Consider the following 27,968-nt stretch of genomic DNA (forward strand, 5'->3'; position numbering starts at 1 on the left):
TAAAACCTTGAGTGGTGCCGAGGACCCCAGGCAGCAGCAGAGCTTGCTCCATTCCCTGGGGCGGGAGGTGGAAGGAAGGGAAGGTCCCTTCCACAGGGGCTGGCTCAGGACACTCTGAGGGGAGTAAGGGAAGATAGGTGCCAGTGGAGGCCATTTGCCAAACAAGGACAACGCTCCTGAGGTCTCACCAGCTCTGTGACCCTACCTGGTCATTGGGTGCCAAAGCAGCTTGGCGAGGGGACACACAGTGGGAAACGCTTCTGGTTTAGCAGGGGCTGCACCAGAAGAGAGATTTCCTTCTACAACAGGGGATGGATTGCAGAGGGATTTGGTAGCTGCTGATGTGCAGGAAGGAAGAGGAAGAGAGTAGTTTCCTTCTCAGGTGGTTCAGCTGCTGTTTGCAGGCAGAAGAACTGAAGTAAAGAACTTGGGTCTGCAATCCTCCCCCTTGAATACAGGGCATATTGCAAGTATTCAGGGCCCAGGATAAACAAAAACAGAAAAATGTTTGGTTTCAGTTCACATCTTAGTGGTGGCTCATGTTTTATTCATAGTACAGAAAGGGCAGAAGTTCCCATGAATGAAGAAGTCCCCTTTCTTTCTGTGCAGGTTTCAGAAAATCAGTCAGCAGCAGAGCAATGCTACTGAACCCGGGAAGACTTCAGTCACCCGCTTCCTAATTCTCAAAGCAGTTAGAGCCCTGCAGCCTTTTTTTACCTTTTATAGTCACAGGACTAGTCAAGCAAGACCTCTATTGGGTTATTCTGCTTTAATTACAAAACACACTCAGATCAAAGGCGCAATAGTACCTGGTACACACGTACACATTTCTCTCAGTTGTAACACCAAAGACCAAAAGGCAGTCTGGTCCTGCTGTAAATCAACCATTTCCCTCTGGCAAGATCTTTGGAGTACAAACAGGCATCACACTGCCTCTTGTGCGCAGGACACCAGACTCTGTATTTCATCATGTACTTTGAGATCCTTTAGGATGGACCACACAAAAGATAAGCAAGAGAAGGGAAGCAAAACTGGAACCTCGGGGTAATTGGAATCCATATCCCACCACCCACCACCCCCCAGAAAAGAAAAGCAGTGATGGGCCACTCTCTCCTTGCTGCAGTTAGGACAAGGTAGATAAATCACAAGGGTTTTTTATTGCTGGTGAACTCAAAACAGGCAACTTTAATCTACTGAGGAAGATACATGTACAAACAAATGTTAGGCCTTGTGCGTTTTTTTTCTTCTTAATGTAAATGTCTCTACAACTTCAGTCCAGCTCCCGAGCTCTTGCTGAGCTGCCACTGAGACCCCGGTAACGTGCTCTGGGCACTTCTGTAAGATGTTATAAGAAGCATCACATGTATTAAAAAGGGAGATTTTGCAGAATAGACAAAGCTCTGACTGTAGCCATGTTGCTCAGAAAGAAGTAGTCTGGCTAATCCCGCTGTGTTAGGTACATGGTATTATGTATAATTATTTTAATTGATTTAAGAATTTGTTGGGTCCCTTTCTGTTTCTGGTGTGCAAGCTGCAAGTAAAGTGCACTTCTGGGTGTAAATTGCCACTCTATGAGGATGCGATAGCTGGGTGGTAGATGTCAGACATCAGTGGAAAGCAGACTACAATAGCTGTTACAATGGCACAGGCAGTAAGGATAATGGAATAAGATGCTAGATGCTGCTAGGAAACCCCTCCATAGTTTGAGCATCTAAATATTACATCACTGAGCAAAAACACTGTCATTTAGTGGGGAGCTTCTAAAGTCAAGACATATGACTGTGATTGTGCACCAGGTTAGCTCTGTCAACAGCCACTCCTCCCCCAGTCCCAGCTGCAGCTGGGAGTCACCAAACCATGTTACTAACTCCTTTTAACCTTTTTAAAGAGTTTTGTAACAGCTAAGGAGAAAGCAGGGATCCTAAGGATGTTTCTATGAAGCTAAGGGTTTCAGATGATGCAGGGGTGGTGTAGGAGGCAGCACAACACCACACGTAAGCTATGCTGTGAGAGGACAACCCAGCTTTAGACACAGCGTTTAATGACCCTGACAGAACCAGGGCCAAAATGGGGAGATCCCAACTCTCACCTGCACCTTGCAATTCTTGTTCTGGTTCAGTAGAGTTCATCTATATTATCCCACGTACAAATCTCATCTCTTTTTCCCCATGTACAGGGTCAGGTGACTATTTTGCCTGGGTCTACACACCCAGGACCATCAAGGCTGATAAACTACATACTGTTCCTCTGATTTCATAATACTGGCATCACGGCATGAAAAAAAAAATCTCTTCAGTGTTTGTTCTCTTTTAATTTAATGAACTATAAAAAGGGAACTCTAAATACCCACCTCAGTATTCTGGGTGCTTCAGGAGACATTGCATACCCCAGGGCAGATTTGGTTAACTCCTTGCCGCCAGTGTTTTCGTGTATCCATTGCCAGCAACAGATGCCATGTGAGAAGGGGGAGGGGAGGAATAAAATAATTGCACTCTGTGTGATACAAAAAGGATTAACACTGTCTTCATAAGAGCAGAACCAACAAGCAGTTCTCCTCACAGGGCCCAGAGTGCTCTTCCCCTCAGGAATGGACACCCCAGGGCAAGAAACAGGTTCACAGCTGAGCACTCCCTACCAGAGACAGGGGACCCACACAGAAATAGCCTGGCCATTTCCAATACAAGTGTGGAATCCCACAGCCACACCAACACGTTTGCATTTCAAGCCAAATTGATCCCTGGTGCAAGAACACCTAAAATTAATCTTGGCCATACAGGGCAACTACAGCAAACCTCCCCCATAAACCAGTTAGGAGTGAGATACATCTGACAGCTGGAAGCTCCATGTTTGTTGCTAACTTCAAAAGCCAAGACTTGCCAGAACGAATTATGAACCTGTGGCTGCCACTATCAAGCACTTTCCCAGCACTACAACTTTCCCTATACTCCTTGAATGTCCCCAGCAGGTTACATTTCAAACTGTCCCTGGTGCAGGTAGTTCTACAATGGAGCCACAGCACTCCCTCCTGCTCCACCTCTCTGCTGCTGCTCTTGCACCCTAACTCCAAGCCTCATTCAGGCAGGGCATTGAAGAAGTGCTCTTCAGAGAGCAACTTTTTGCTTTTGTTTTTTTGGGGGGTTTTTTTGTTGTTTTTTTAAAATAATGTATCAGGCAGCATGGCATATCTCTTGCTGCCTCCAATTACTGTCATGACAATATGGCTGTGGTTATTTAAAGCAGAATTTGGGAAGAAAAAGCAAATCCTCTTGATACACTGAGGAGAACACTAGGCAGAACTGACCCAAGACCTGCCAGCGCTGAAGGAAGGTGAGTCATTGCCAGAGGACCAAATCCGGGATACCACATTAGCCACATCAAGGTTTTGACCTTCAAATACAATGGGTTGCAGCCAGACTAAGTCATCAACATCACCAGAAACAGAGGAAGGAAGGCAGAAAACTCTTGTGGCCTGTACAGTCTCTACAAGGTTTGCATGGCTGAGATGGGAGCTGGAATCTGCAGCAGCCCTTCAGGCGAGGTCTGCTTTGAGGGGACAGAGGAGATGGGAAGACTTACGCTATTTCTTGCGCCTTTTGCCAAGATTGCACAGATTATGGTAAAATTCACTCGGCAAAAGAGGCCTTTATTAAAAAAAAAGAAAAAGAAAAAAAGAAAAAAGAAAAAAATTTCTAGCGAGTATCAGGACTGAGATTTCAAAAAGTACAAGATCTGTATAAATTCAGCAAGATGTCCAGCACCAGATTATTTCATGGTGCAACAAAGAACCTGGGGGAGGCCAATGGGACCTTGCGAGGGGAACACCATCTACCTCCCCAGCAGACTGCCAATCTTAGGTTCTTCTCAACAGCAGATGGATTTTCCTTGTTCCTGCAGCATCTCAGGTCCCACGGGAGGTATTGGTTGCAAGCAAGCACCTGAATATTGCCTAATGGAGTAAGCCAATCACTAACTTAGCTGGCGTGTCCATGCCCATCCACTAATTAGTTTTTTTTCTTTTTGTATGTATTTCCACTGTAGCATTTCTTTTTCTTCTTTCTCCACATAAAAGAGTAAGCAAAAGGACTGCTTTCATCTGTAATAAGTTAAAATCAGAAATGACCTAACTAACAAGTAACTGATATTGGTCCTTGGAGCCCAAAGAGTAAAATCCATAGAAAATCTATTGGTTCCATTTTTTTCTGGTATATCCCATGCACACCCCCATTAGAAAAATGGGGTTTATGAATCTTATCATACAGCAAGGAGCAGTACCTCAGAGCCAGAGCTGACAGTCCATGGCAGAGGTCTGGGCTCTCTCAGATTGCTAAGTGTGGTTCTGAGTCACTGCTCAATCAGTCTTCACATGGCCGTTGGCCAAGGCAACAGGGATGGTGGGGGCCCCCGGCTCGGCAGTCTCATCAAATCGTAAGCGCAGGGTGTTTCTGATCACCAGCTGCTCCATGATGAAAGAAGCACAAAACCATGGGATGGCATACTCCAGGGTGATCAGGCCCATGAAGTCAAAATCAAACTGGGAATAGTCCCATGGGCAGGCATTGAACTGGCGTAGGATGAGGCCGGTGGTGAACTCCCAGAGGTATGTCCAAAGTGTGTAAATGAAGCAGCGCACTAAAATGTTACACTTGTCTTTGAGATATAGATACATCTTCTCCACAATGAGGATGGAGGTGCCATAGATGAAGAGTGCCCACACACTGGTAACACCTGGGAACTTCCAGTTAAAGTTGACCACAAACTCCCAGGCAGCTGTGAACATCACCTCACAGAAATAGCCATGAATGGCATAGAGGTACCATCGGGAGAAAGCGGTCAGAGGTTCTGCCGCAGCCATTCTTCTGCACACACCCCAGCAGGCACTCTGAAATGAAGAGAGAGAGAGAGAGAGAGAGAGAGAGAAAGAAAGAGGAGTCAACGAGGATGTCACAAGTCCTTATCCCCCAGATGGCAACACGTGCAAACTTGTAACAGCCACGAAGGACAAATCTGAGAAAGAAGTGAATTTTAAATTGTCTCATTTTTACCACAGCAAATTTTAAGTCCTGCAGAAAGGTGTCACGTTACCGGGCTCCGAGTCTCAGAATGGGCCTGGACAACGTATACCGCTCTGCCTGAGAAGCAGGATGCAGCTGGTATTGCATTGGTGATGAGGAGGGAGCTGACAGGTACAAGGGCTTTGCCAGGGGGTGAGGCTGCCAAAGAACTTACTGGTTGCAAGTCAGTAGAAAAATACAGTCATCTCACAAGGAGTGCACATCACCTTTTTGCTCTTTTCAAGAAACAGCACTGTCCCCTACTTTTCTGATTCTAATATGGAATAGATTAGATGAACACAGCATTGAAAACCTGGGCCCTTCCAGCCATCACCTACAGTCTCTATACCCAAAATGTTTACTGTAGTGAAAAACTGAGCTTTGATGGGAGCTACAGAAAGGGAACAGGAGGAGAAAGTTTCAGAGGTTTTACACTTTCAGACACCACATCTTGCACCCATTATTCAGCTGAACTGTTATTTCTTCTGTTAAAGAACTCATGCATTGTATGGCTAGGATGTGGAAAATAATTTTCTTATGGTGTCAGACTGCCCGATACAAAGTCAAAAAGCACAACAGAGGCATTGAAATCCATTCAGATTTGGCTTCAGGACAGCAAAACACAAAGGAGGAGAATAAAAAGGAACAGCTGAGCGTAGAGAGAGGTGGTTAGTCATGATAAATAGGAAATGAGAACAAACTCTAATTGTCTCTACAGGAAGAAACTTGGTGAAGAGGTTTTGAAAGGGCACAATTTGCTTATCACTAAACTGTTTCAGCACAATTAGTTTTTACACTTTTTGTAGATATTTACAAGGTCCTAAGCATTGCTCTGCCATGCTAGAGTCCCTGGCCCAAGCTGATTTTAAGCATAATTGTACTGAAGCCTTACAGATTCACACGACAGGGTGAGAATTTGACCTCTTTCATTCTTAGAAGCTTATTCTTTTAAGTTGGGTTTCTCTTGACTCTTCATCAGGCGCTATTTAACTTCTTTGCTCTGCACTTGTCAGTTCTGTGGCACAAGGTGCTAGGAAAGGACCACATTAATGTTACATGCAGTCATTCCAATGCCATCTGGAAAGAGACTGTTCCTGCCCTGCTCTGTAAACATGGTGCCACTCTGAACAAAGTATTAACACGCAGTATGACTGAAATTCTGATAAGAGATGAGAGAAGAGAGATGTTTATAAGGAAAAAGGAGCTATAATAATGAACATAATGAAGATATGCAGAATATTCACAGGGGAATATTGAAAGTGAAAAGGACAGAGCTGTATCCATGACCTATTCACTCCTCTCTTAAATGGACACCCAACCAACCAAAGTCTTGGCAGTTCATATGATGTGGGTGCTTGAACAAAGACCCATTTTCTAATGGCACAATCCATTTTACACAGGACACTGAACTATCATCAGATGCTACAGATCTGGGTCAACAGCACATTGTGAGCTTGTGGGTGAAAGACTAAGGAGTTGCTAGGAATTCCCTTATGTCTCCTAACAGTTTCGTCCCAAGAGACCCTGCAAGACAGCAGTGGAGGTGGCACATGAGAAATATGCAGGGGGTGGATCTCTACACAGTCCACAAGAAGCTGATGTGGAAGGGCACCGCAAACTTTCTCTCTGAGGAGAATGACAGTTTGTCAATGTAATGTTACTTGGTTAGTTTGCCAGCACAGTTGATAAGCTTCGGAGTTTGAATCCTCATATTCCTCCATTCTCACATAATTTCCAGAACAAATCAATAGTCGGAGGTACAGGAGTAAGAGAAAGCAGTAAGAAGGAAATGGACTGTAGGTATCTTTTGTCAGAATGGGGATATATGGCTGCAGCAGGAAGGGAGAAGTTTTTTATATCTGAGGAGACAGACATCAAAAGATGCAGAAGCCTTAGAAGTCATACCTATTGCTGGGCAAGGCACTGAGGAAATACGGAACGTCATTCTCCAGGGAAGAAAATGATTGTAAAGTTTTTACTAAGCTGCCAGGGGATTGTATGGTTTTCCTCTCTTTTCAATAAGCCTTTCTAAGCTTTTCCACTTGTGGTCCTTAGTCCTTGCACTTCCCTCTACAGCTTTACATGAGCCGTATTTGAACTGTTAGCATGCAGTACTATCTGTAAGGTTTTCCTTGTAATTTTGAAAATCTCTTCACAAAGTTGGCTCAAATGCACAGAAGGTCCTTCCCTTCTTATTCCAAGGATCCCCTCACCAATTATTTCTGTTGCCTTACACCTGCCCACCAAAGCCAAAGACTCACACAAATATATCCAACAAGCCATGTCCTGTTCACCCCACACTATTTCCTCTGTGCAATGAAGATTTCTTTTTCCTGGTTCTATACTGCATGCTTAATAATTATTATTTATTCTCAATTTCTTTTTTACACTTTGCAAAATATCTAGTCACTACACTAGAAGTCTAATAACTGAATCTAGACCAGGTCTGGGACAACATCTACAACACAAGTTAACCCACTGCAAAGACCACTGTTGACTTCTTTTGAATCCTGAGCCTTTCACCACAAATGCAAGGAGAGACGCATCAATGTGCTCACACTGTCTCAATATTTGCCTTCTACTGTCACGTACCCAGTCAACCCAGCCTTGATGGGAACTTCCTTCTTACGATATGCTTGAAAGAGTCCTCACAGGCTGCCTGCTGATTAAGAGCATCCCAAGACAGGGCAGATGCCGAACTGTGGTAGCCCAAATATAAACTGTTTCCATTGTGCTAGGCACTAAGCGCATCCACAAGTCACAGCTCCTCCTGTAAAATATTTCATTCAAAACAAAAAGTACACAGTAAGACATAGAAGGGAATGGAGGATACCTAGGGAGACCACAACAAGCTACAGCACATCATTGCACAAGTTGGGGACTGCACAATGTAATGGTTACAAGTCACTTGGGCATTTACAAAACAATTAAAATTGCAGCTGTTCCCCAGCATCTTATTTCCTGGCCATACCAAATTGGCTGGTGCGTGGTAGGGAATACAGGACAAGAAGGTCTCAAGAGGGAAATGAAGAAGAAAAGTGTTGTTTTATCAGGCAGCAATTCATGATAAAAGGATCACGCTGAAAAGTAGTTGCAGGACATTAGTGGGAGAAGCATCCAAACAGAAGGCCAAGACTGAATTCAGTAAGAGATGCAGATTTGTGAAAAGCCTCAAGTTGATAATTGAACTTGGTGATGCAAGACTTTTAATGGAGTTACAGTAATACAGACCAAAAAGCTCTGAATGTATGATAGCTATTCAGTCTCCTGAGGAAAACAAATGACATTCATCATTGAGGTAGTTACAGTGGGATGGGCAGCGGCTTCCCGGAAACCAGAAACACAGCTGCCACCTACGCAATTGTCTCAGCAGAGAGCAAACAAGTCCTGGAGGCTGCACATTGATGGCCATGCTTGTACTGAGGCTGCTCACACTGTGTTTAGTGGAAAACAGGGAGCTTCTAAATTCAAAGCTATGAAAATACTTTCCATCATCATCAAATTATATTTCAAGCAGCTAAAGTAGAAATAGTTCCTCCAATACAATGTTATTAGGAAGCCTGAGCTAAGGCAGCACAGAAATTTTCCCTCTTTCTCCAGTAGGACCTTCTTTTCCAGCTTGCTGATAGAAGAAAAAAGGCAAGTCTATGGAAACCACACACGGACCTCGGAAGAACACGCAGTCCTTTCCCCAACTGCGCTGCCTGTGCTGGTAACGCTGCTGGCAACGCAGGGGCCAAGAGGCCCTCCACCTACAGCGAACGAGCACAGCCCTAACAGGGGGAAGAGTATGAAGGACCACGTTTCTCTACAGAAATCTGGTTGAGAGGATCAGGACAGGACTCTGAATAAGGCCTGCAAGAAAATAATATTGTAACAACACAAAGATTATACTTTTATATTTTAGAATATCAACACTGAAATTGATATTAATCATCCCCTAGGTTGACGTAAGATATAGATAAACCTGATGCACCAGGCAAAGTAAGAAGAAAGGACATAAATCCCAGACTGTCCCGCTTCATGCACAAGACCCTTCTGCGCAGGGGGAGCACTTCCATACTCACATTCAGTTTTGCAGGTGATGCAGTCTGGGCAGGCAAGAGGTAAGCGATCAGAAAATGGGTTGATGGAAGACCAAGAAATAATGGCAGATTTGTCACACACAGGCACTGCAGGGGAGACATCAGTGCATGTCATATTCATGCCTAATTAAGTTCTTGAACACTGCCTGGTTAATTTTTTTCAAAGCTCTCCTTTGCAGTGGCTTTCTGCCTGTTTCCCTGCTACCAAGCCAAACTGTGCTTCAAAAAGTCTCTCCCAGATTGTCTCTATTCCCTCTACTCCAGCAGACTTATTTAGACTCACAGCCTCTGGATGGCTATAATGAGACCTCATCAAGATACTCTAAATTAACTCTGAAGTGCTAATAAAAGAAAAACACAAACAAAAAACCTCCATGAGACAATTCCCCTGATTAGTGATGGCCTGATGCTATAAATTCTGCCAGCTACTTGATTCACCGCAGGTGAACTTGAACTACTGCAGGAAGTTCCTTATTCTTAGTGCCCAGTTGTTTCTGCCAGTTAAAAAATTACAGCACAGTGTTATTCTACAAATTCATATTTGAAGTATTTACTAATATTTAGTTTTATAACACCCATGTTCGTATTTCTAAGAAATGCCTTAGATACATCTATAACCCTATGTTCCATGTCATAACTACTTTTTAATTTGAAAGAGTAACTGCAGACAGAGGTGGCACATATGTAGTAGGATACTTCAGTCCCTGCAAACAACAGGACTGCAAGCAGCAGACAACTCTGAAGTAGAGGGCACCTGCCACTCCCTGACCATAAGGTCTACTGCTTATGATATTCTCTTTCCTCAGACCCTTCTTACCCAAACAGTACTTATGTAAGTAACTGTTCCTCATGACCTTTTGAATTACTTTCACTGGCATATCGTTGTAGCTACTGTGTTCTTCCTTAAGACTGGGAGAATCAGACGTGTATCTGCTTTTCTGCTTTAACAAAGAGTAGAGTAGATACAAGGATGCATCAATGAAAATTGACATGCATTTTTGGGCAATACCTTTTTAAATGCAATTCTTCCTCTCTTATTTTGCATTTTCCCTCTGAGTAAACACCAAACGAGCATGCCTTTGCAATCACGGACAACATCTAATGAATGTGCTGCAAATCTGGCTTCAACATTTTCAGATAAATCTCACACAAACCATTAGGAGTAAAGATTTACAGAACACTGGTGCTGGATTTGGCCCCAAGACATTAGTTCATCAGTGTTTAAAGATTTATGCAGTAAAGTCTTAGCGGTACTTATGTGCTGAGGTCATAACTCTGAGGAGATATTCATCCTTCAGGTAACTGAGAGCCTCAATTAACTGTGGCTCAGAAAATAGAATTTTAACTGTACTGAAGTGTGGAATAGTTCCAGCAGATCGATTAATCAAGCCCTGCAATGAAGCTAAAAGCATGCCACAGACAGATGTCTCCAAATACAGACTTGATGTCCATTCCTTACTCTTAGTGCTTTCAGGATGGATCCGGAGCCCTGGGATTTTGGTCAGTTCTGAATGTATTAATCATCTGGTTTTGCTGCTTCTCTCTCTGGACTCCACCTCCATCAGGATACACATTGTCTCCCTTCCTCTGAGTTCTACCCACACCGCCGTGTATTGTGAGTAAGAAAACACGGCCCATTTCCAATCTGCATTTTCCCCTCATTTTTGTCTCTAGCTCCTTTCCCTTAGAAGGTGCATGATTTCCCTGCCACTCCTCGTTCCCTTGCCTGGTTCACTCTGTACCTGCTGGCAGCCTCTGATCCCTGCCTATCTTTCAAATCTGTTCCAAAGAGAACTGGGATACAGTAAAAAAGAATGACGACAAAAGGAGACTAAATGAATCCAATTACCAGACTAAGCCAAAGGGATGAGGAAGTGTAGTTCTTACCGGTGATGCCTGTGCATGGGCTGCCCAGAAAGCACCATTTCACAATGGGAAGGAAAAAGGTAGGGTTTTCTTGGGAGGGAGTGTAGAAGGGGGGCTTTTCAGAGAACAAAGAGAAAACGTTAAGACATTGTTAGTTTAAAGAATAGTTTTCTGACTAATATGATCTCATGAATGGCAGCAGAAGTGCAGAAAGCTGAGCTTTCCCATGCCCTGCCTCACACATAGCATCACGTTACTCAAACACACCTTAGCCCACAGTGATGACTCCAACCTGAGAACAAATTAAGGCAGCAGCTCTTTACTTAATGACCGAGAGGGATGCTTCCTATGTTCCTGACAGAACATAGGAAGACCCCTCAAGATTCAAGCAAGCAGCACACTTGCGAGACAAATCTGTGAAAAGTGACTGAGCCCAAACTTGGCATCTAGAAGTATTATCCCCGAAACTCCCCAGCATCTCTTTCAGGTAAGGTCATGTCCTTCTGCAAGCCTGTTGCTAGAAGACTCCTGTGCCTTACCTGCTGCCCTCCCCTGTTTGGGAAAGCTGCCCTGAGTCCCCAACGTTTGCTGATACTACAGCTCTCAAACAAGAGAGGGCCAGCAAGGGCCCAAGTGCCCCTGAAGTGGCCCCAGCACAAAGCAGAGACTTTGAAGCCAGGACCCCAATGCTGGATCAGGCAGAGCTTCCCACTAACACTGTGGAAGAGGGGGCCAGCACTATGGGAGGTCTGCCCCCAAGAAGATGGCATGTCCAGGGGGGCACAACCTGCCCTGAGAATCTGTATCAGCCGTCCTCCGTTTTTGGGTGCTCAGTTGCTGGATTCACCATTATCTTAGCCTGGACAGCACATCCAGGTTGACTTCATTCTCTGCAGTCAGAGCAGAACTGAGTTCCTAGAAGCCATTGTTCAAAAGCTGCCGCAAGTTTGCAGCCCATGACTTCAGGCCTAGGTCTGAGCACTCATAGTTCCCTGATGGGCAACTGCCTGACTTGTAAGCTCCTGTGGGCTGGGCCCCTTCATTTCAAACTGTGCATTTGAGTACAGTGGCAATCAAAATTCATGGCTGTTTTTGAAAGCTTGAGCTTAACATGTTGTATTAGCTGACTGAAGCAAATCTGACATCCAAAGAACATAATGCACATCATGGCTTACCAGGAAAAAGCAAACCAAAACAGAGCAATGAATGGAGAGAGAGAATTTATCCTGAGAACATCCTGAGAGTTTACAAGATTTTGCCATAGCCAACATCCTTTCCGCTGTCACTAGAGAGCCAACAGACGTAAAGAAGAGACAACGTTAAGGTCAAGACATTATGTGTCACCCATCTTACATGGTTTCTTAAAGCTGTTTGGAAATTCAGACAGTTCATTTTTTAAAAGGTTGGGTTTTTTTTTTCTTCTCAGCAAATGCTCCCATCTTCTTTGCAAAGCAAGATGAAAGCAAATACACCAGTCCGCTCCAACACTACAATAATGAATTGATTTGGACAACTCAGTAACAAATAAATAGCTGCTTAGCCCAGCTCTTCTGAACAATCTGCAGTAACAAGCCAGAATCAGCATGCAATGGAGGAAACCCAGGTTTGGCAAAAAAAAAAAAAGACAAAAAATCCAAACACATTTCACGTTGAAAATTAAGCTTGGCAGAGAAAAATATTATGATCAAGGCAGTGAAGTAAGAGTAGCTAAAATCCTAGCCTGCTAATACCCTGACACAATCCAAGTCACTTAAATCTGTGAAGAACAGCAGTATGTGTAGAAAGACAAAAAAAAATTAGAACTGTTGACAGAGCCAAGGCAGTCTCTCCTAGTTTGCTGCAGGTAGAGCTCAAAGCAGCATTTCAGAAAGGTAGCTGCTTCTTTCACTGGAAATTCGTGCTGCATATACACAACTGTAAAGAACTATTTCCCTCTCCTTGTATTATCTTCACCAGTGCACAAGCCTTTATAAACTACCAGCATTCAACTGATAGTAGGTAACTGGATGGTGTAAACACCTGCAGCTAGCAACTACAGTCACTCTTCATCTAGGAGGAACAGAACTGCTGCAGACCATAAAGAAACCTAGCATCTTGGTCTAAGCTGAGTTAGGTTTAAACCTTGCAAGCAGAAGGCACTGCATAAACACAGATGAAACAGGAGGGAGCACACTTTTAAGCACCTTCAGAAACACAGCCCGAGACTGTCATAAAAAGTTTTCTTCTCTCTTTCCCCTTTTGGGAGTCTCTTGATGGCAATTCTAGGGAAAATAATTTTTCCTCCTCAATATATATATTTTCCTTCCTAACATTACACTACTGCTGAGATGTGAAAGAACCAGGTCTTCCAAGTGCTATCTGCTATTTGCCGGGCTGTGATTCCTCAAGTTTCCTCCTAACATCCCTGTTGGAGAAAACTTGAGCAGTTGCAGATTGCTAAATTATTCTTTTTCACTAAAGGAATCCTCGTGGAGCCTCCAAGATGGTGGCTACCTCATCTTCTTAATTTCAAGTTCACACAGGTCCTCAGAGATAGAAACACCCTAGAAACGAAGGGTAGAAGACAATAAATCTCAGAATCCTACTGACCACTTCACCATGTCTGACAAGATCCTCATGTAGGCAACCATGCCTACAGCGGGGAAAGGCAGCTCCTCTGAGCAGTTTCCCAGAGTTTCTCCCACTAGTGCTCACCAATCAGCATACCATGGGGATTAATCATGCCATCACTGGCCTGCAAAGTACGCAATCAGCAGTGGAAATATATTGTATGGGCAAATAAATTAGTGGTGAGTTTTGTACTCTATTGTTCAGGTTTATTTCAATTCAGAAAAAACAAGCAGCAGCCTGTAAGCACATGGCTCAGGTAAATCTGTCTTCGTAGACCAGTCAAATTTCTCTGTCCTGAATAACAAGTCAACAAAAACATAGGTTTTAGGGCCTAGTTCCTACACAGCAGACATACCCGTCCACTGTGTTGGGTATTTCGTTGCTATTTACATCTTTGCAAAAGAAGGGTTACATTTTTAGTGCTGTTATTTCCTCAAGTTATCAAGAAGCTTAGCATTCATGTTACAACTACAAACACACCATCTTCATGTTTTATGCACGCCTGCCATTTTTCTCTTTTGTAAACCTGAAGCATCAGATCCACCATAAACCTCTAATGTTTAGCAGTTTATGACTCCCCTTCAAGTCAGACTCATTCATCTGATTACGTGCTGTGTGTCCCAAGAAGGCAGCACCAGAGCCTTCCCGTGACTGAAACTCTCAGCCTTCTGAAAGGTGGTAAGCTGAACACTCATGAGCTCTTTTAAATAAAGCAATAATTCAACATTTGTGCCCCACGCAGAACTGGTATTTGCCAGACTATTTCTGCCTGCCATTCAAGGAAGCCCCTTATCTCTTCAGATACCAATTTCTTAACTCAGCATTGGTCCGTAAGCTTTTACTGCTGCATCCTACAGCTCCCTCCTTTTCCAGTCAGTCAGCTTATGAAGGTACAGTCCCAGGGGTGTTTCCCAGAGCTGTTCTTCCAACTGAACATGTGCTCCCAGCTGCATGCACTCCAGCTCATGAGCCAGGGAGCTGGGTCATAAGGATGCCCCATGTTTCCTCTGACTACAGCTGATGTCACCTTTGTTCTTTTCCAAGTCTTTCTGAGCTTCTTACTGCCTCTCTCCCAAATCACAGAACTGGACTGTTCTCTCACGCTCTAATTTGGACTGGACCACAGGTATCTGCTTTAACAAAAGCAAATCAACCGCTATGCCTACATAATTTTTAATTCTATCTACAGATGTATAGATATGTAGAGATACATAGACACGTTTATATGTTGTCCTTATTGATTTGCTTATTTGCCCTCTCTTCCCCTCTACTTGAAGGGGATGGATTTTTTTCCCCCCCTATAATTGGTTCTTCTGACTGTGTTCATCTTTATGTTGAGGTGACCTTTTACAATGTGGTGGGTTGACTGTGGCTGGACACCAGGTGCCCACCAAGCCGCTCTATCACTCACCCTCCTCAGCTGGACAGGGGAGAGAAAATATAACAAAAGGCTTGTGGGTTGGGATAAGGGCAGGGAGAGATCACTCATCGATTACTGTCACGGGCAAAACTTGGGGAAAATTAATTTAATTTATTGCCAATCAAATCAGAGTAGGATAATGAGAAATAAAACCAAATCTTAAAAACACCTTCCCCACACCCCTCCCTTCTTCCCCGGCTCAACTTCACTCCCGATTTCTCTCCCTCCTCCCCCCAGCAGCGCAGGGGGACGGGGAATGGGGCTTGTGGTCAGTTCATCACACCTTGTCTCTGCTGCTCCTTCCTCCACAGGGGGAGGACTCCTCACATTCTTCCCGGGCTCCAGCATGGGGTCCCTCCCACGGGAGACAGTCTTCCACAAACTTGTCCAAAGTGAGTCCTTCCCACGGCTGCAGTTCTTCACAAACTGCTCCAGCATGGGTCCCTTCCACGGGGTGCAGTCCTTCGGGAACAGGCTGCTCCAGCGTGGGTCCCTCACGGGGTCACAAGTCCTGCCAGCAAACCTGCTCCAGTGTGGGCTCCTCTCTCCACGGGTCCACAGGTCCTGCCAGGAGCCTGCTCCAGCGTGTGCCTCCCACGGGGTCAGAGCCTCCTTCAGGCATCCACCTCCTCTGGCGTGGGGTCCTCCACGAGCTGCAGGTGGATATCTGCTCCACCATGAACCTCCATGGGCTGCAGGGGGACAGCCTGCCTCACCATGGCCTTCACCACGGGCTGCAGGGCAATCTCTGCTCCGGCGCCTGGAGCACCTCATCTCCCTCCTTCACTGACCTTGGTGTCTGCAGGATTGTTTCTCTCACATATTCTCACTCCTCTCTCCGGCTCCAGTTGCCATTGTGCAGTTTTTTTCCCCTTCTTAAATGTTATCACAGAGGCGCTACCACCGTCGCTGATGAGCTCAGCCTTGGCCAGCAGTGGGTCCATGTTGGAGTCGGCTGGCATTGGCTCTATCGGACAGAGCAGAAGCTTCTAGCAGCTTCTCACAGAAGCCACCCCTGTAGCCCCCCCGCTACCAAAACCTTGTATGTACTGGGTTTGCATGGCAAACACTACTATTGGATTCAGGATTCCTACCTGCAGCCTGCCCATCATTTATCACGGCTCCACAGGGCATGCTCAGTTCCAGCCTTTACACAGCCCCTCTGAAAGTAGATCCATTTAATATTATGTTTATACCCTTCTTCCACATTTCCTTTTGTGACTGTAGTGTGTCCAAATGACCATGCTCTATTGAACAGTCTCCCCAATAAAACCAACAAACAGATTCATTGCTTCAATACAGGAAAGCATTTTCAAAACTTGCCTGTATTTATTAGTCAACAGAAGTGTAAGACTTTAGGTTCTTTAAGACAGAAAAGTCTATATGTATGTGCACAGGAACACTTCACATGCTTCTGAATGCCTGGAGTCCAGGAATTCATCTTTCATAGCACAGGGCAGCCCAGACCATGAGATAAAGCAATACCACAGCTTCAGACTGCTTTGCAGATCTAGCAGTTTATGGCTGTGGTATGTGCTGAGACCCTACTCACATTCATCCCTTTTCCCAGATCCAATCTAAATATTCAGCCTTCTGAAAAATTCGAAACCATCTCTTGTGAATAGCGGCTAACATGCAGCTGCTTCAGGACTCATGGAATTTAACTGCATCATGTTAATACCACCTACTTGCTAAACACCTGAAAAAGGAATTAAGCTTCCACTTTAGAAAAGAAAATCCTTAAGAACTGCTAACTCTAATCCTAAACTCAGCAAGGAGGTAAAAATACTACTCACCTCTTCACTCCTATCAGCTGTAAATCCATACAGAAGACATTTTCCACTCTCAGCTGCAGAAAGATGGCACAGTCACAAAAAGTCAAAGCACAATGATAAAAGGAGACTTGAATTTGAGTCCACACACACAGCTGCCGCAGTAGAAGGCAAAGCAATGTTCTTGCTTGGTTCCTAAAATTACTACTGTATTTGGGTTGGCTTCTTTAGGACCCAGTGAGCCAAAGCACAAAAAGAGAGGAAAAGCTGGTAAGAATTAATTTGGGGAAAGCCTTGCAAACCTTGCCTTGAGAACAGAAGGTGGATCTAAAAGAAGCAGGATGGAAAGACCCTCGAGTATTTGTAGAATAGAGGGAAACAAGGAAGAATGCACAAGTAAAATTGTAAGTGTTTTAGTAGCTGAAGCCTTGTAGGGGGCAGATGTCAGGGAAGTAAACTGATCACTGTTTCCTAATCATTAACTTCACCTAAGCAGATAATAATGAAGATCCATAGATTTCCACAGCTACTCCAGTGACAAGATAAAATTTGGATACATGTACCATCCTCCTTCTGGCTACCAACCCCAAGTTAACAGAATCCTTAAAACCAGCCTGGCTGGGAACCTTAATGGGGCTGGAAAATGGCCCGGAAAAGTGAGGCTATTTTCCTCTCATTGTTGAACTGCTGAGCAATTGCTGAGAAGAGGCAGCACTCAGGTATGGACAAGATATCTAAGTCAGAAGAGATGGGGAAAGCACGTAAAAAGTCTCTCAGCGGCCAAACAGGGCAACAGACAAAAGACTTATGAAAGTTACATCAGAGCAGTTTAGCCACATCATCTTCCTGCACCAGTGCTTGTAGAATCAATGCAGCTGGAACAAAGAATCGGAGTTTTGCCCAGTGGCAAAGTTAACCTGGCAGTACAGATCCATGCTTGGCTTAGGAGAGATGTGCTCTTTGCGAGTCTTGCTTGGAAGCTGAGTTGCTGGAATACAGAAGAATGAGGAGAGGAAAAGGAAGATGGTGGGATATGGACCAAAAGGCTGTTCTGGGATGAAAAATAATCTTGAGAGCACTGGGAGAAAAGTTAAGATTATTACTCTTGACTGCATATACCGTCAGACAGCTGACAAAACTCCAACAATAAAAGGTGCCAAGGTAAGTCAAGACTGCTTCTCTACCAGTCTCTTGCCTCAGATGACTCTGCTTAGAAGGCTACATTAGTAACAGCTTCTCTTGATACAAGACACAATTTTAGTTTTACTAATAGTAAATTCTACTGTGCTCTGCAGGCAGTTCACTGTGCTTCTCTAGTTCAGCACTCCCTTCTGTCCAAAGCCGAGTAGCTGCTGCATGCAGAAAGAAGAGAAAGTGACTGAATATAGCCAGACTGTCTGCAGTGACCTGTTTTGCCCTTACAAAAAAGGGAAGACAACTATTTTAAAACCTTTCTCCACTAACCTGCCACTGCAGTGGGGCATGGCTATCATTTGACTAGCACCCTGACGGAATGATCAGCAGCAGGAACGGGCTCTTGCATATCATCTCCAGCAGTCTCAGCCCTGGGCTAGCAGCACACATCACTGGCTGAAGGCTCCAAATGCGTCTACCTTTCTAAAGTAGAAATTTAAGACAACTGAACTCCTTGCATCTTCAGTTGTGTCAGAATACTTCACAGTAATACATATATTCCCTTAATATTACTACCAGAAGGAGTGGCCAGGTGTCAGTAAATCAAGGTACCATAGGCCTGTACAAACACACATGGAAAGACAGCCTGTGCTTCAAAGAACATGTCATACCATGTCATCTTTCTTATTTGCTGCTGCTGCAAAAGTAAGATCTAGAAACCAGAATCATATTTATTCTGTTTTTCAGGCTTCAAAAAGAAAATGTTCCAAAACATACATAGTTCTTGTTTTTTCTCATATATATTTGTTTAATTCCCGATGATCGACAAAACATTCTCCTAATCCCAACACAGGCACTAATTGGCCCAGATCCTCAGCCATCTCAGAAGAGAGACCAGACAGCAGTTGACTCTGGATTCTTTTCCTTGCCTCTGGAAGCTGCTCTTTCCAGAACAGATAACTCATGTTGATACACAACACAGAAAGTTCATGCTCTCACTGTCAGAGCTTCTCTTTCATTTACAAAAGCACAGACGTCCCTCTGGACAGTTCAGACAGTACCTTTCACCAACTCTGAATTCCCCTTACAAAAGTGTTTGTGATGGTCACAACAGAGGCCTCAGGAACATGTGGGGACACAAGTGCAAAGGAGGAGGAGTTAGTGGCCCAGTGGCTCTGCCCAGCTGGGGTTGTGATGTGCACAGTCTTTCCCCACTGTTGGGCTCCACAAGCAAAATGCTCATGCCAGGGAGAATTAGCTACTGCAGACCCAGTCTTTGTTTTCAGTAACTTTGATCTTACTACTTTGGTCAGATCAGAGACAGAAACCTGATACTCAATGTCAAACAGCTTCAAGCCCAAAGATGGCCTGAGTATCTGAAACTTACTGCCCCCCTCCACCCTTCCGCATTATCAGTTGACCCAGCAAAACGTATTACCTCTCCTTAGAAAACCATATTGCACTTCATCTTTGAAGAGAAGGGAATGTGGAGCTGAGCATACTTCACCTCGTTCCCAGAAGAGGCTTATTTTTGAAGTCTCATGGCAGCCTAGTGGCCAAATCCTATGAAACGCAGGACACACTCAGCTGAAACACTGGAAGAGATGCTGTCTACCAGGCTACATGCTACAGACCCATTTACACCAGATGGGAACATGTAAGAGGAAGCGGTAAGACCACAGCTTCCCCATCCATGAAGTTCAGTTCGTTCTTAACACCTCCCGTAAGCAGTTTCTCTTTCTGTCAAGTATCAAGCCTCCACTAATTTCTGGCAACTTGTCAGAGGAAGCTTACTGCACTCTGCACCTGGTTGGAAGGACTCAGTTTCCCCATGGGGCCTGGCAAGCACAACCAGAAATGAAAACAACCATGGCTGCACCATCCTCTGCAGCATGGAGGCAAGCCTGCCATCCTGGAGTCTCAGGCAGCAGTAGAGGCCTTTTAATGGAAGGGCAATTCAACTGGCTTCTTTCCACTGAAGTGTAACCTAAGGCTCTACCCATCTACCAGGTAATTGTCCTTTTGTATTTAGACAGAACAGCCTTGGCCAGGGGTGACAAGAGTGTCCTGCCCCGTTAATGATTGGCCACAGAGCTCCCAAAGAGGGCAGGGCTTTCCCAGGGTCACACTATTTTCTGCCAGGGACTTTCTGCCCCGCTCTTCATTTGTGGTGCCTTTAACTCCCGACTTACGCTTTCAGCTTTTGTTTTGCCATCTCCTGAAGATAAAAGTTTAAAGATATACTCTAAACAATTGCTTGTTATTTTAGGAGGTACAGTTGTTAGTTAAGCAGCAAGGAGTTGATCCTTCCTTTGTGCAGGCACTGAGCTCTCACTGACTGAAACGCACCTCTGACAGCAACTTGTTCTTTCAGATTCAGCCTCCAGTAATCTGCCTTATACTATTATTGCAACACAATACCATTCTAACAAATTAATTATTTGCATGACACGGTTTTACTAGCTTTTGAATTTCATATAAACATTTCCCACGCACACACATGCACAGAGGCCCAAATTAATTCATTAACTTCAGGCTCTTAACAAAGGTACCTTCATTACAAGCTTTGTCTCCGCAGGCTCCCATTTGTAGTTAACCAGAGCCTGTGAAGGTAGCTAGAGATGGACACATCCTGGAGACAAAACTGGAGTTTGAGCATTCCTGATGCTACCATTCCTGCATCTTTCCAGTACCTACTTAGAGGTGCTTAAAGCATGTACAACACTGATTTATCCACCTCAGTGAAATACCTGAGGTTACATAGGGTAATTTCAGGTCTTATCAAACAAGATTTTTTCTTTATCTTGTTTTCCTTCTGGGCAACAATAGGTACCTCATGCCTCTGGGCAAAGAGCCAGCTGAACAAAGATGCCAGTTCTCATCTGTGTGTTGGGAACTGTCTTGTGATAAGACTAGAAAAGAATTCCTCAGTTTTAAGTAAAACAGTTTAATAGTGCTCACACTGGCCACCAAAAAAAGAAAAACCCCTCTCCAAAACCCCCAAACCCTAAATTCTTTTTAAACCATCTTTAAAATCTGCTTCACAAACAGAGCATCAGGTGACCCATAGCAAATGGAACCAGAGAGGCACCATATGTTTTCTTGTTCCTGCTTATGTAAAATGCTTAAGAGCTGTCATTTTCATACCTGCATCATGCACCTACTATTGACAGTCCTGGAGGCACACATTCTGGTCAGCTTGTCCATTCCTTTCTAGAGGTACACAAACCTGTAGCATGTAAGGACTTTTATGACAATCACTAGGTATTAAGCAATACACTGTTGGTAGGATGAGTAAGAATTTAAGTTTTTATCTCCCACCATGAGTAAAACCACCTAAGTAAGCTTCCATTATATAACTAGTTTTGATATATGCAACAACAACACATTACACATATGCTAAACGGCACTATTTCCACTACTTTTCACAACAGTTCATAGCAATGCCAAGGTGTTCAAAATAGATACCTTGACATTTTTCAAGTGTGCTCTTTGTGCATAGGCTTGTACTAACTTGGAACCTATATGTACACTGCAGCTAACCAACTTGCTTTGCTATATCCTCATTGTGCCTCAAAGTTCCCACAGCTGTAAAGATATGCAAAGTTAACTTAAATGCTACATATGCAAAGTTAACTTTTAAATTAATGTGCCTCAGCCAAGGTAGTCGTGCGCGTGTGGAGCACAGATACGTGTTGTTCTAGCAGTGCACATCTGTTCCTGAAAAGAACTGGAAGGTGACTTTTGCTATCTCATGCTGATAATAGTTTTCTTGGGTATTTCTTATGCCTAAGTCACTCTTCAGAGTCACCTGCACTTAGATACTTTGACAGCACAATACAATGTATGAAGTTTTGCACTGCATCCACAACGTTGACAGATCTTCCTTCCTTCTCCAACTGGGTCTATGATAATCGGTGTATAAGCATAGGGAGCATCTTCTGATGTCTAGAAGTGGCCCCCATTCAGCAGCCTTCCCTCAGCATCTTCCCTGGCAAAGCTACAATGTGTAAAGAATTCCAAGAGCCTGGCTAAGAGCAGACTCAGGAATTGGACTGGACATCAGAAGATGCTGCCAAAAAGTGAAGCTCTTCTGCAGAGCTGCATGAAGGCTCAGCACTCAAAAAGCAGAGGATGCAGGAGATCCACCCCAACACCTCTCATCCTGGGAGTACTAAAACTAAAATATCTAGAATACAGTAGCTCAGAGCAATTCTAAAAGGCAATGAGATTTCTACAACAAAGGGTGAAAAAAGGAAAGAAGCAAGTAGCAGCCATGACTCAGATGGAGAAACAAAAGGACCTTCCTAAGTCAGTGCCAAGGTGGATACATGGATGGGGTTGTTGAGCAGCTGTGCTGCCTCACAAAGCAATATGCAAACTGATGCAAGTCTTGCAGTGAGCTATGCTGCCATAAGAGAGGCAGAAAGGGCCAAATAGTGCAGCACACTAACACAGGACTGATGAAACCTCTGCTTTATTACCACGTTTGCCATGATCTGCGACATGACCTTGGATGAGTCACTCCACCTCTCTGGGCCTCTGGCTACCATCTGGCTAATTAGACTAAATTAGTCTCACTAGTGTGAGGGCTGCATCTAACTATAGATTAGTTTGGCAGGTAGCACAATTGGTTACCGGTACTGCCAAAAGCCGTCAAGCAAAACTGGAATACAGAGAACAACTGAGGCCAGTCACTTGCAGAAGCACCAAATTCACACGGAGTCAAAAAGGCTGCATGACTAGGCAGCCCTCAGCACCAGTCTCATTTGCTCAGTCATCTGTGTCACATGGATTCCCAAGTTTACCAAAGTATTTCTTTCAGGGAGCCTGAAGGTGCATCTCTAAGCCAGATACAAGCATTTGTATTTAACAGCATATTCAATAATCTTCTCTGTACAGCACTTAAGAGTGAGTAATTAAAGGAAATATTACTGCAGTAGAGCTTCTCATTAGCAACCTAATTAGCCTTCTGAAAATAATTAACATTCCTTTCTATAAAGGGAACAGATGACCCATTACATCCATCAGACAAGCAAAACAAATGCCGAAGGTAAGGGAGATTCATTCAGGGAGACAGCAAGAGAAGCATCTAGCAGCAGTACAAGTAAAAACGAAGAAGACGAGGCACAAATGCCCATAACTCACAAAGACTGGACTATGCAAGTGGGTGTGCAGGGCTGGTATGTGCCTAACTGTCTGATGTGTGCATCCAGCATTCACACTGAGCTTTTTCCTTTCTCTGCTTCTATGACCCACTGATAATCCATCAGCTGAGATGCTGAAAAATTCCACACTCCAACTTATTTTGCAAGCCAGATTCAAAGGCTCTCAAATTCAACCATTCACAGTCACAAACAGCTCTCTCCATATGTAAAAATTCCCCAAAAGTCATATGTTTTGACTGTTAAAATGCTCTCAAAATGCCCATTAAAATAAACCATGATTTAATGTCACACGCAGCCCATTTCTGTGGCCCACAGGAACAAGTGAAGTGATGGCTATGAACAGCATGAAGTACACCTCTCCAGGTTTCACAGGGTGGTGCTCTGATCAGTTAGCATGCCCTGAAAGCGTTAGGCGTATGTTTCTTGATCAGTGCATGTTTGAAATCAGTGTGGGCGAGCAGAGAGTCACAGGCATCACTGTTGTGGGATGTGTGTGTATGTAAGGATGAGAGAAAGCAAAGGATACAGGTGAACATATCACTGCCTGGTGCAGCGAGAACTGTGGTATTACAACAGTTTGATGCACTGTTTCAGTGCAGGATGACAGATAAAGGAGAAATAAGCCACGATGGAGCTGAGCTTCCCAACATCCACATATTCAGGTAACAGAGCAAAAACAACAAATCATGAACATGCAGTTGCATTTTCAGCCATTTCTGTATTTTATGTATATTTACATTTCCCTGGCAGGAAAGCTGAATACTCATAGCCTTCAAGTGTGATTGCAGTGAGGGTAAAGCTCCGCCGTACAAAAGCTTCCACAGCTACATCACTATGGAAACCACAAATCCACCCCCTTGCTCTGTTTGTCTACTTCTTTCACTGATTTAAAAAGAAAAAAAGTAAAGTAGTCTTCCAGGTTATCGTCTTCTCACTTCCGTCAAGACCAAGGAGGACAAGCACAGTTTACCTGCTTCAGGACCAACCCTTTCTTCCTTGAGAGCCCTCTTTGTGAAACCTATCCTACCTCTCAACCCAACTTGGCAACCTTCCCCCCAGGATGCTTCCACCACTTCTTCCAGTGAGGACTCTTCAAACGCAGTCTGGGATTTTATCTTAGCCTCCACAGCTTCCCTCAGCTTCTAAACTAGGACAACTCCAAAGGTGGCTCACTCTAGGGCAAATCCATGGGTGGGTCATAGAGGTAGAGGGAGGAATAAGGCATAATGAGAAGCTGAAAACTGTTCTGGACACAAGTTATAGTGTCTTGTTTTGACTGAAGTATCATTCACTTCCTTTCCTCAAAGCTCTTTAAGAACATTTGAAGTGCTCTCAAAATGGGGTAGGGCATATTACAAGACAGCTGTAAATGCAAGGGTTAAACTTTTGCTTTAAGAAGCCCATCATTTCTACAGCAGTTGCTAGCTACAGGTAGCTTTTCCTACACTAAAAATCTGAATATCTCTCAGCAAAAGCCTAATAACCAAGAGCAACTCTGGAAAACGCAGAAGGAAAATGGGGGAAAATGCTCAAAAGTCTGCAATATGGCATGCATGGTGCAGCCTGGGTATGTGAAATGGCTGAAGGAATCTTCATACCAACCAGCAGGAGGGAAAAGGCAAAAAAAGAGTAAAAACCTCCTCCCATCTAAGTATGTGCATTTTATGCTGAGGAACAGCCTCTGAGCAAACCTTCAGCAATGTCTTCTCTCAAACTGGGCACCTCTTACCTGAGCTCAGAGCAGTTCATGGAAGAATCAGAGGAGAATTTAGTCTCTGCAGCTCCGTAAGTCCTCAGTGCCTCTCAACTTCAGCCGCCAATTGACAACCATTACATAGACAAATGCCCACTAGTAAAAGAGTTGAGAAAAACTATGTATTTCACAGATGTTCCCAAACAGCCATTTAAATACACTCCTCTCCACTAAAGCACTCTGCATAGAGAGAAAAGTCCTGCCTGTGCTCAGGGGACTTTCAGCAGATGACACTTGGGCTTCTCAGCAACACAAAGCTAGGAAGAAACTGACATAGTTTCTGACAAGTTCATCCTGGGGGGAAGATTGCCAAGGCAGTACTACACAAAAGATGCAGCCCCCCGCCTCCCTTTTGCAAAATGGGCTAGAGCAGTCAGTGCTTCCATCTCGGTCCTAACTCTTTGTCCTCACCTCACAGCCAATTCCAGGCTGGCATTACCAGACACGTCCCAGTTTCGTTGGTGTTACAAGAGCTCCTACCAACAGCCCACAGGATGATCAAAGGTTACTTCTGTGTCCTCAAGGATGTCACAACAACGCACAAGCCAGTTTCATGGAGGACAAGCTGAGTGGAGTGGTGATCACAGTCTGCAGGGTCATGTCCCCGTGGCTTTGGAAGCAGATCTGTCTGCATCTCCAGCAGACAGTGTCCTGAACAGCCTGAGTGGATGGAACATACAGGAGGCATTGGAGGAATGAATAATTCATAGTCTTGTTCTGCTGCCAATGGATCTATGTTTTCTTGTGCCCATACGGCACTCAGTTTTTGTTTTAACAGTAATAGGAGACGTCTGCGCTTCCTTTGATGGTTCTTGAGGGCAGGCGATAAGCAGCATTTACTCTACTCACAGCAATAGTACCATACACCAGAGCGCCTGCCAGACACAGCTTTCTTCAGAAGTACTCATGGCTGCATCATTGACAAAATGGCTGGACTCATTCCAAGGCTCACTCCATCACCAGCAGCCTTCCTGGGCAGCTGCTGACACTTGCTTTGTCATAACTTTGCAGCACTGGTCTGGACTTTACTGCTCAGTAGATGACACTTTTTGACCAACTGAAGCCCTGTATTCAGCTACACAATGGGCAGCAATATCACAGTCGGAGCTCGAGGCAGCAGCTGACCCTGCTTATCCACAGTTAGCATTGCCACAATTAAGTCTACTGCTTTCCTTCAGCAGCTGACTGGGTCTGCTCCCATCTCAGAGAGGGACAGGGGTCTATCAGAGCAAGAATACCTACAAGAGTTGGACAACAGAATACCCTAGCATAGGATCTCTTGGGTACTACCACTAAGAGAGGGTAGAGACTCCTGAGACAGGACAGGCTGAGGGAGGAAGGTGCTACATGAATCTGAATTTTATGTATGTAGCACCTACATATTCAAAGTGAGTTCCCAGTTAAAGTACTGTGCATGACCTACCCATGAAACCTTATCCACAATAAGGAAAACAATACTGTAGCCTGAACTGCTGCAAGCTGTTCTGTATCAGAGCACCTGTGCTTAACCTCCTGTTAGGGCACCACACCACATACTGCAGGCACAAAGAGTGCTCTGAAAATGCTGCAGGGTCTGGAGATTGTTGTTCTGGTCCCACAATGTCCAGCCCATGTATCAGGATCAATATAAAGCTTCGCTCTGGGATATAAATCACCCTTCCAATTTGACAGCATTTTACATCCACTCTGTGCAGGTGTAACAGACTGCCATAGACACAGGAGAGTGGCAAGATGAACCTAAAAAGATCAGTAGAGTAACACACTGGTGAATCAGGTGCAGAGACTGCACTGCTTGTCAGGGCCAGGAATAGATTCCTCATCATCTGACTCACACCTGTGCTTTTACCACAGGAGAGAGCAACCCTCTGCTCTTTACCTACTGCTCTGGTTTAGCTCAGACACTGCTCCACTGTCCTGATTGTTTTAACTGCCTAAGGCTATCTGAGTGTGAGGTTTTAAAGAGACAATAACACTGGAATAAGTTTGGCAACATAAATTACGAGCAATCAGAATGATGTGACTCAAAGCAGACAGAAATCAAGGGCGATGTGTGCAAATGGTGATCTTACTTATACTTCCAGAAAGCAACATGCAGTTTGAACTGATGGAAATAACTTCATGTCTTGACCATCCTTTATGCACTCTAAATTTAAATTTCAAAGGTCCCATCTACAATGCAGTCAGCTCTGCATTCAGAGAGCTGCTCTGGTTTTCTGGTGTATGAGTACACTCCCACTGGTTTTATCCTCCAGCCCTTACCTTTTCTGGGGAGGAATCCTGGAGCTCTCCTGCTTTTTGGTCAGCTCCCGGTTCACAGCATCCGTGGGTCGACCAGGTTGCCTCCAGCAGGTCCAAGCCGTTTCAGACACCAGCCGTTTTCGGACCAGGTCCGTGTGACCAACAGCTAATACACCAACCAGACAGCCTTCCTAAACCAAAGAAGTACAGTTTAATCTTAATGAAGCACAGTGCAAGAGAGGCTTTAAACACTGAAAGATCTATGTCTACCAGAAAGTGCTTTATCTCTATTTTCCCGTCCGATCCCCCAATTTTTGAAGTAAACCCTCACTGCTGACTCCTTTTCATCCCCATCCTCCCTCTCCTAACGTTGCCTCCCTATCCCCCCCACCTCCTCTCACCCTCACTTCTCCAATCATCATGCTTTTCTTCTCCCTTACCCACTCTAGGACAGAGCGTGGCCTTTGTGTAGGCAGGCCCTTGCCACTGCCACCCACCCGCCACCCCAGACTGTTCCTGGGGGCACTGGTGCTGCCTCTTCCCCCCCGCTCTGGTGACCCAACTGCCGTCCACCTTCATGTTGGGTTCGGGCAGCATGGCTGCATGACCCGAGCAAGTGGAGCCCGTGAGCTTGGGCTATACTTCTCCTTCTCTTTAACTGCTGACATTTAGGATGCCACACTCCAGATTTTCGCAGAAGTCACGCCTTGAGGTGCCAGCTCCAACACACAAGTATCTAACATCGTACTCGCGTCAGCCTCACAGATCTTACACTCCAAGGGCTTGTCTATACATAGCATTTTTCTGGATTAATTGCATGTGAAGAAGTTACAGAGCAAGAACATTTATGTGTCAGACTGTGTAACAAATG

General features: G+C 44.5%; 2 protein-coding genes across 5 annotated transcripts in view; both read right to left on the reverse strand.

Moving 5' to 3' along the window:
- The window catches only part of RAD51B (RAD51 paralog B), a 457,164-nt gene that overhangs the window by 418,972 nt on the left and 10,224 nt on the right, over positions 1 to 27,968 (reverse strand). Inside the window, exon 2 of the mRNA XM_072864693.1 lies at positions 27,119 to 27,284. Within this exon, the coding sequence (XP_072720794.1) occupies positions 27,119 to 27,284 (166 nt within the window). The remainder of the gene's footprint in view (positions 1 to 27,118; positions 27,285 to 27,968) is intronic.
- TMEM229B (transmembrane protein 229B) lies at positions 780 to 27,259 on the reverse strand. 4 transcript variants are annotated; one of them, XM_072864701.1, is made up of 3 exons: positions 27,119 to 27,257; positions 25,271 to 25,519; positions 780 to 4,879 (listed from the first exon to the last, which is right to left on the reverse strand). In XM_072864701.1, the coding sequence occupies exon 3, from the start codon at positions 4,850 to 4,852 to the stop codon at positions 4,349 to 4,351; it is 504 nt and encodes a 167-aa protein (XP_072720802.1). In that variant the 5' UTR covers positions 4,853 to 4,879; positions 25,271 to 25,519; positions 27,119 to 27,257; the 3' UTR covers positions 780 to 4,348. The 4 variants fall into 4 exon arrangements, with proteins under 4 accessions (XP_072720802.1, XP_072720801.1, XP_072720799.1 ...); XM_072864700.1 differs by lacking the exons at positions 25,271 to 25,519; positions 27,119 to 27,257 and adding an exon at positions 15,316 to 15,333; XM_072864698.1 differs by lacking the exons at positions 25,271 to 25,519; positions 27,119 to 27,257 and adding an exon at positions 7,644 to 7,662.

The sequence above is a fragment of the Ciconia boyciana genome, chromosome 6, assembly GCF_034638445.1.
Source record: "Ciconia boyciana chromosome 6, ASM3463844v1, whole genome shotgun sequence".
Classification (NCBI taxonomy): domain Eukaryota; kingdom Metazoa; phylum Chordata; class Aves; order Ciconiiformes; family Ciconiidae; genus Ciconia; species Ciconia boyciana.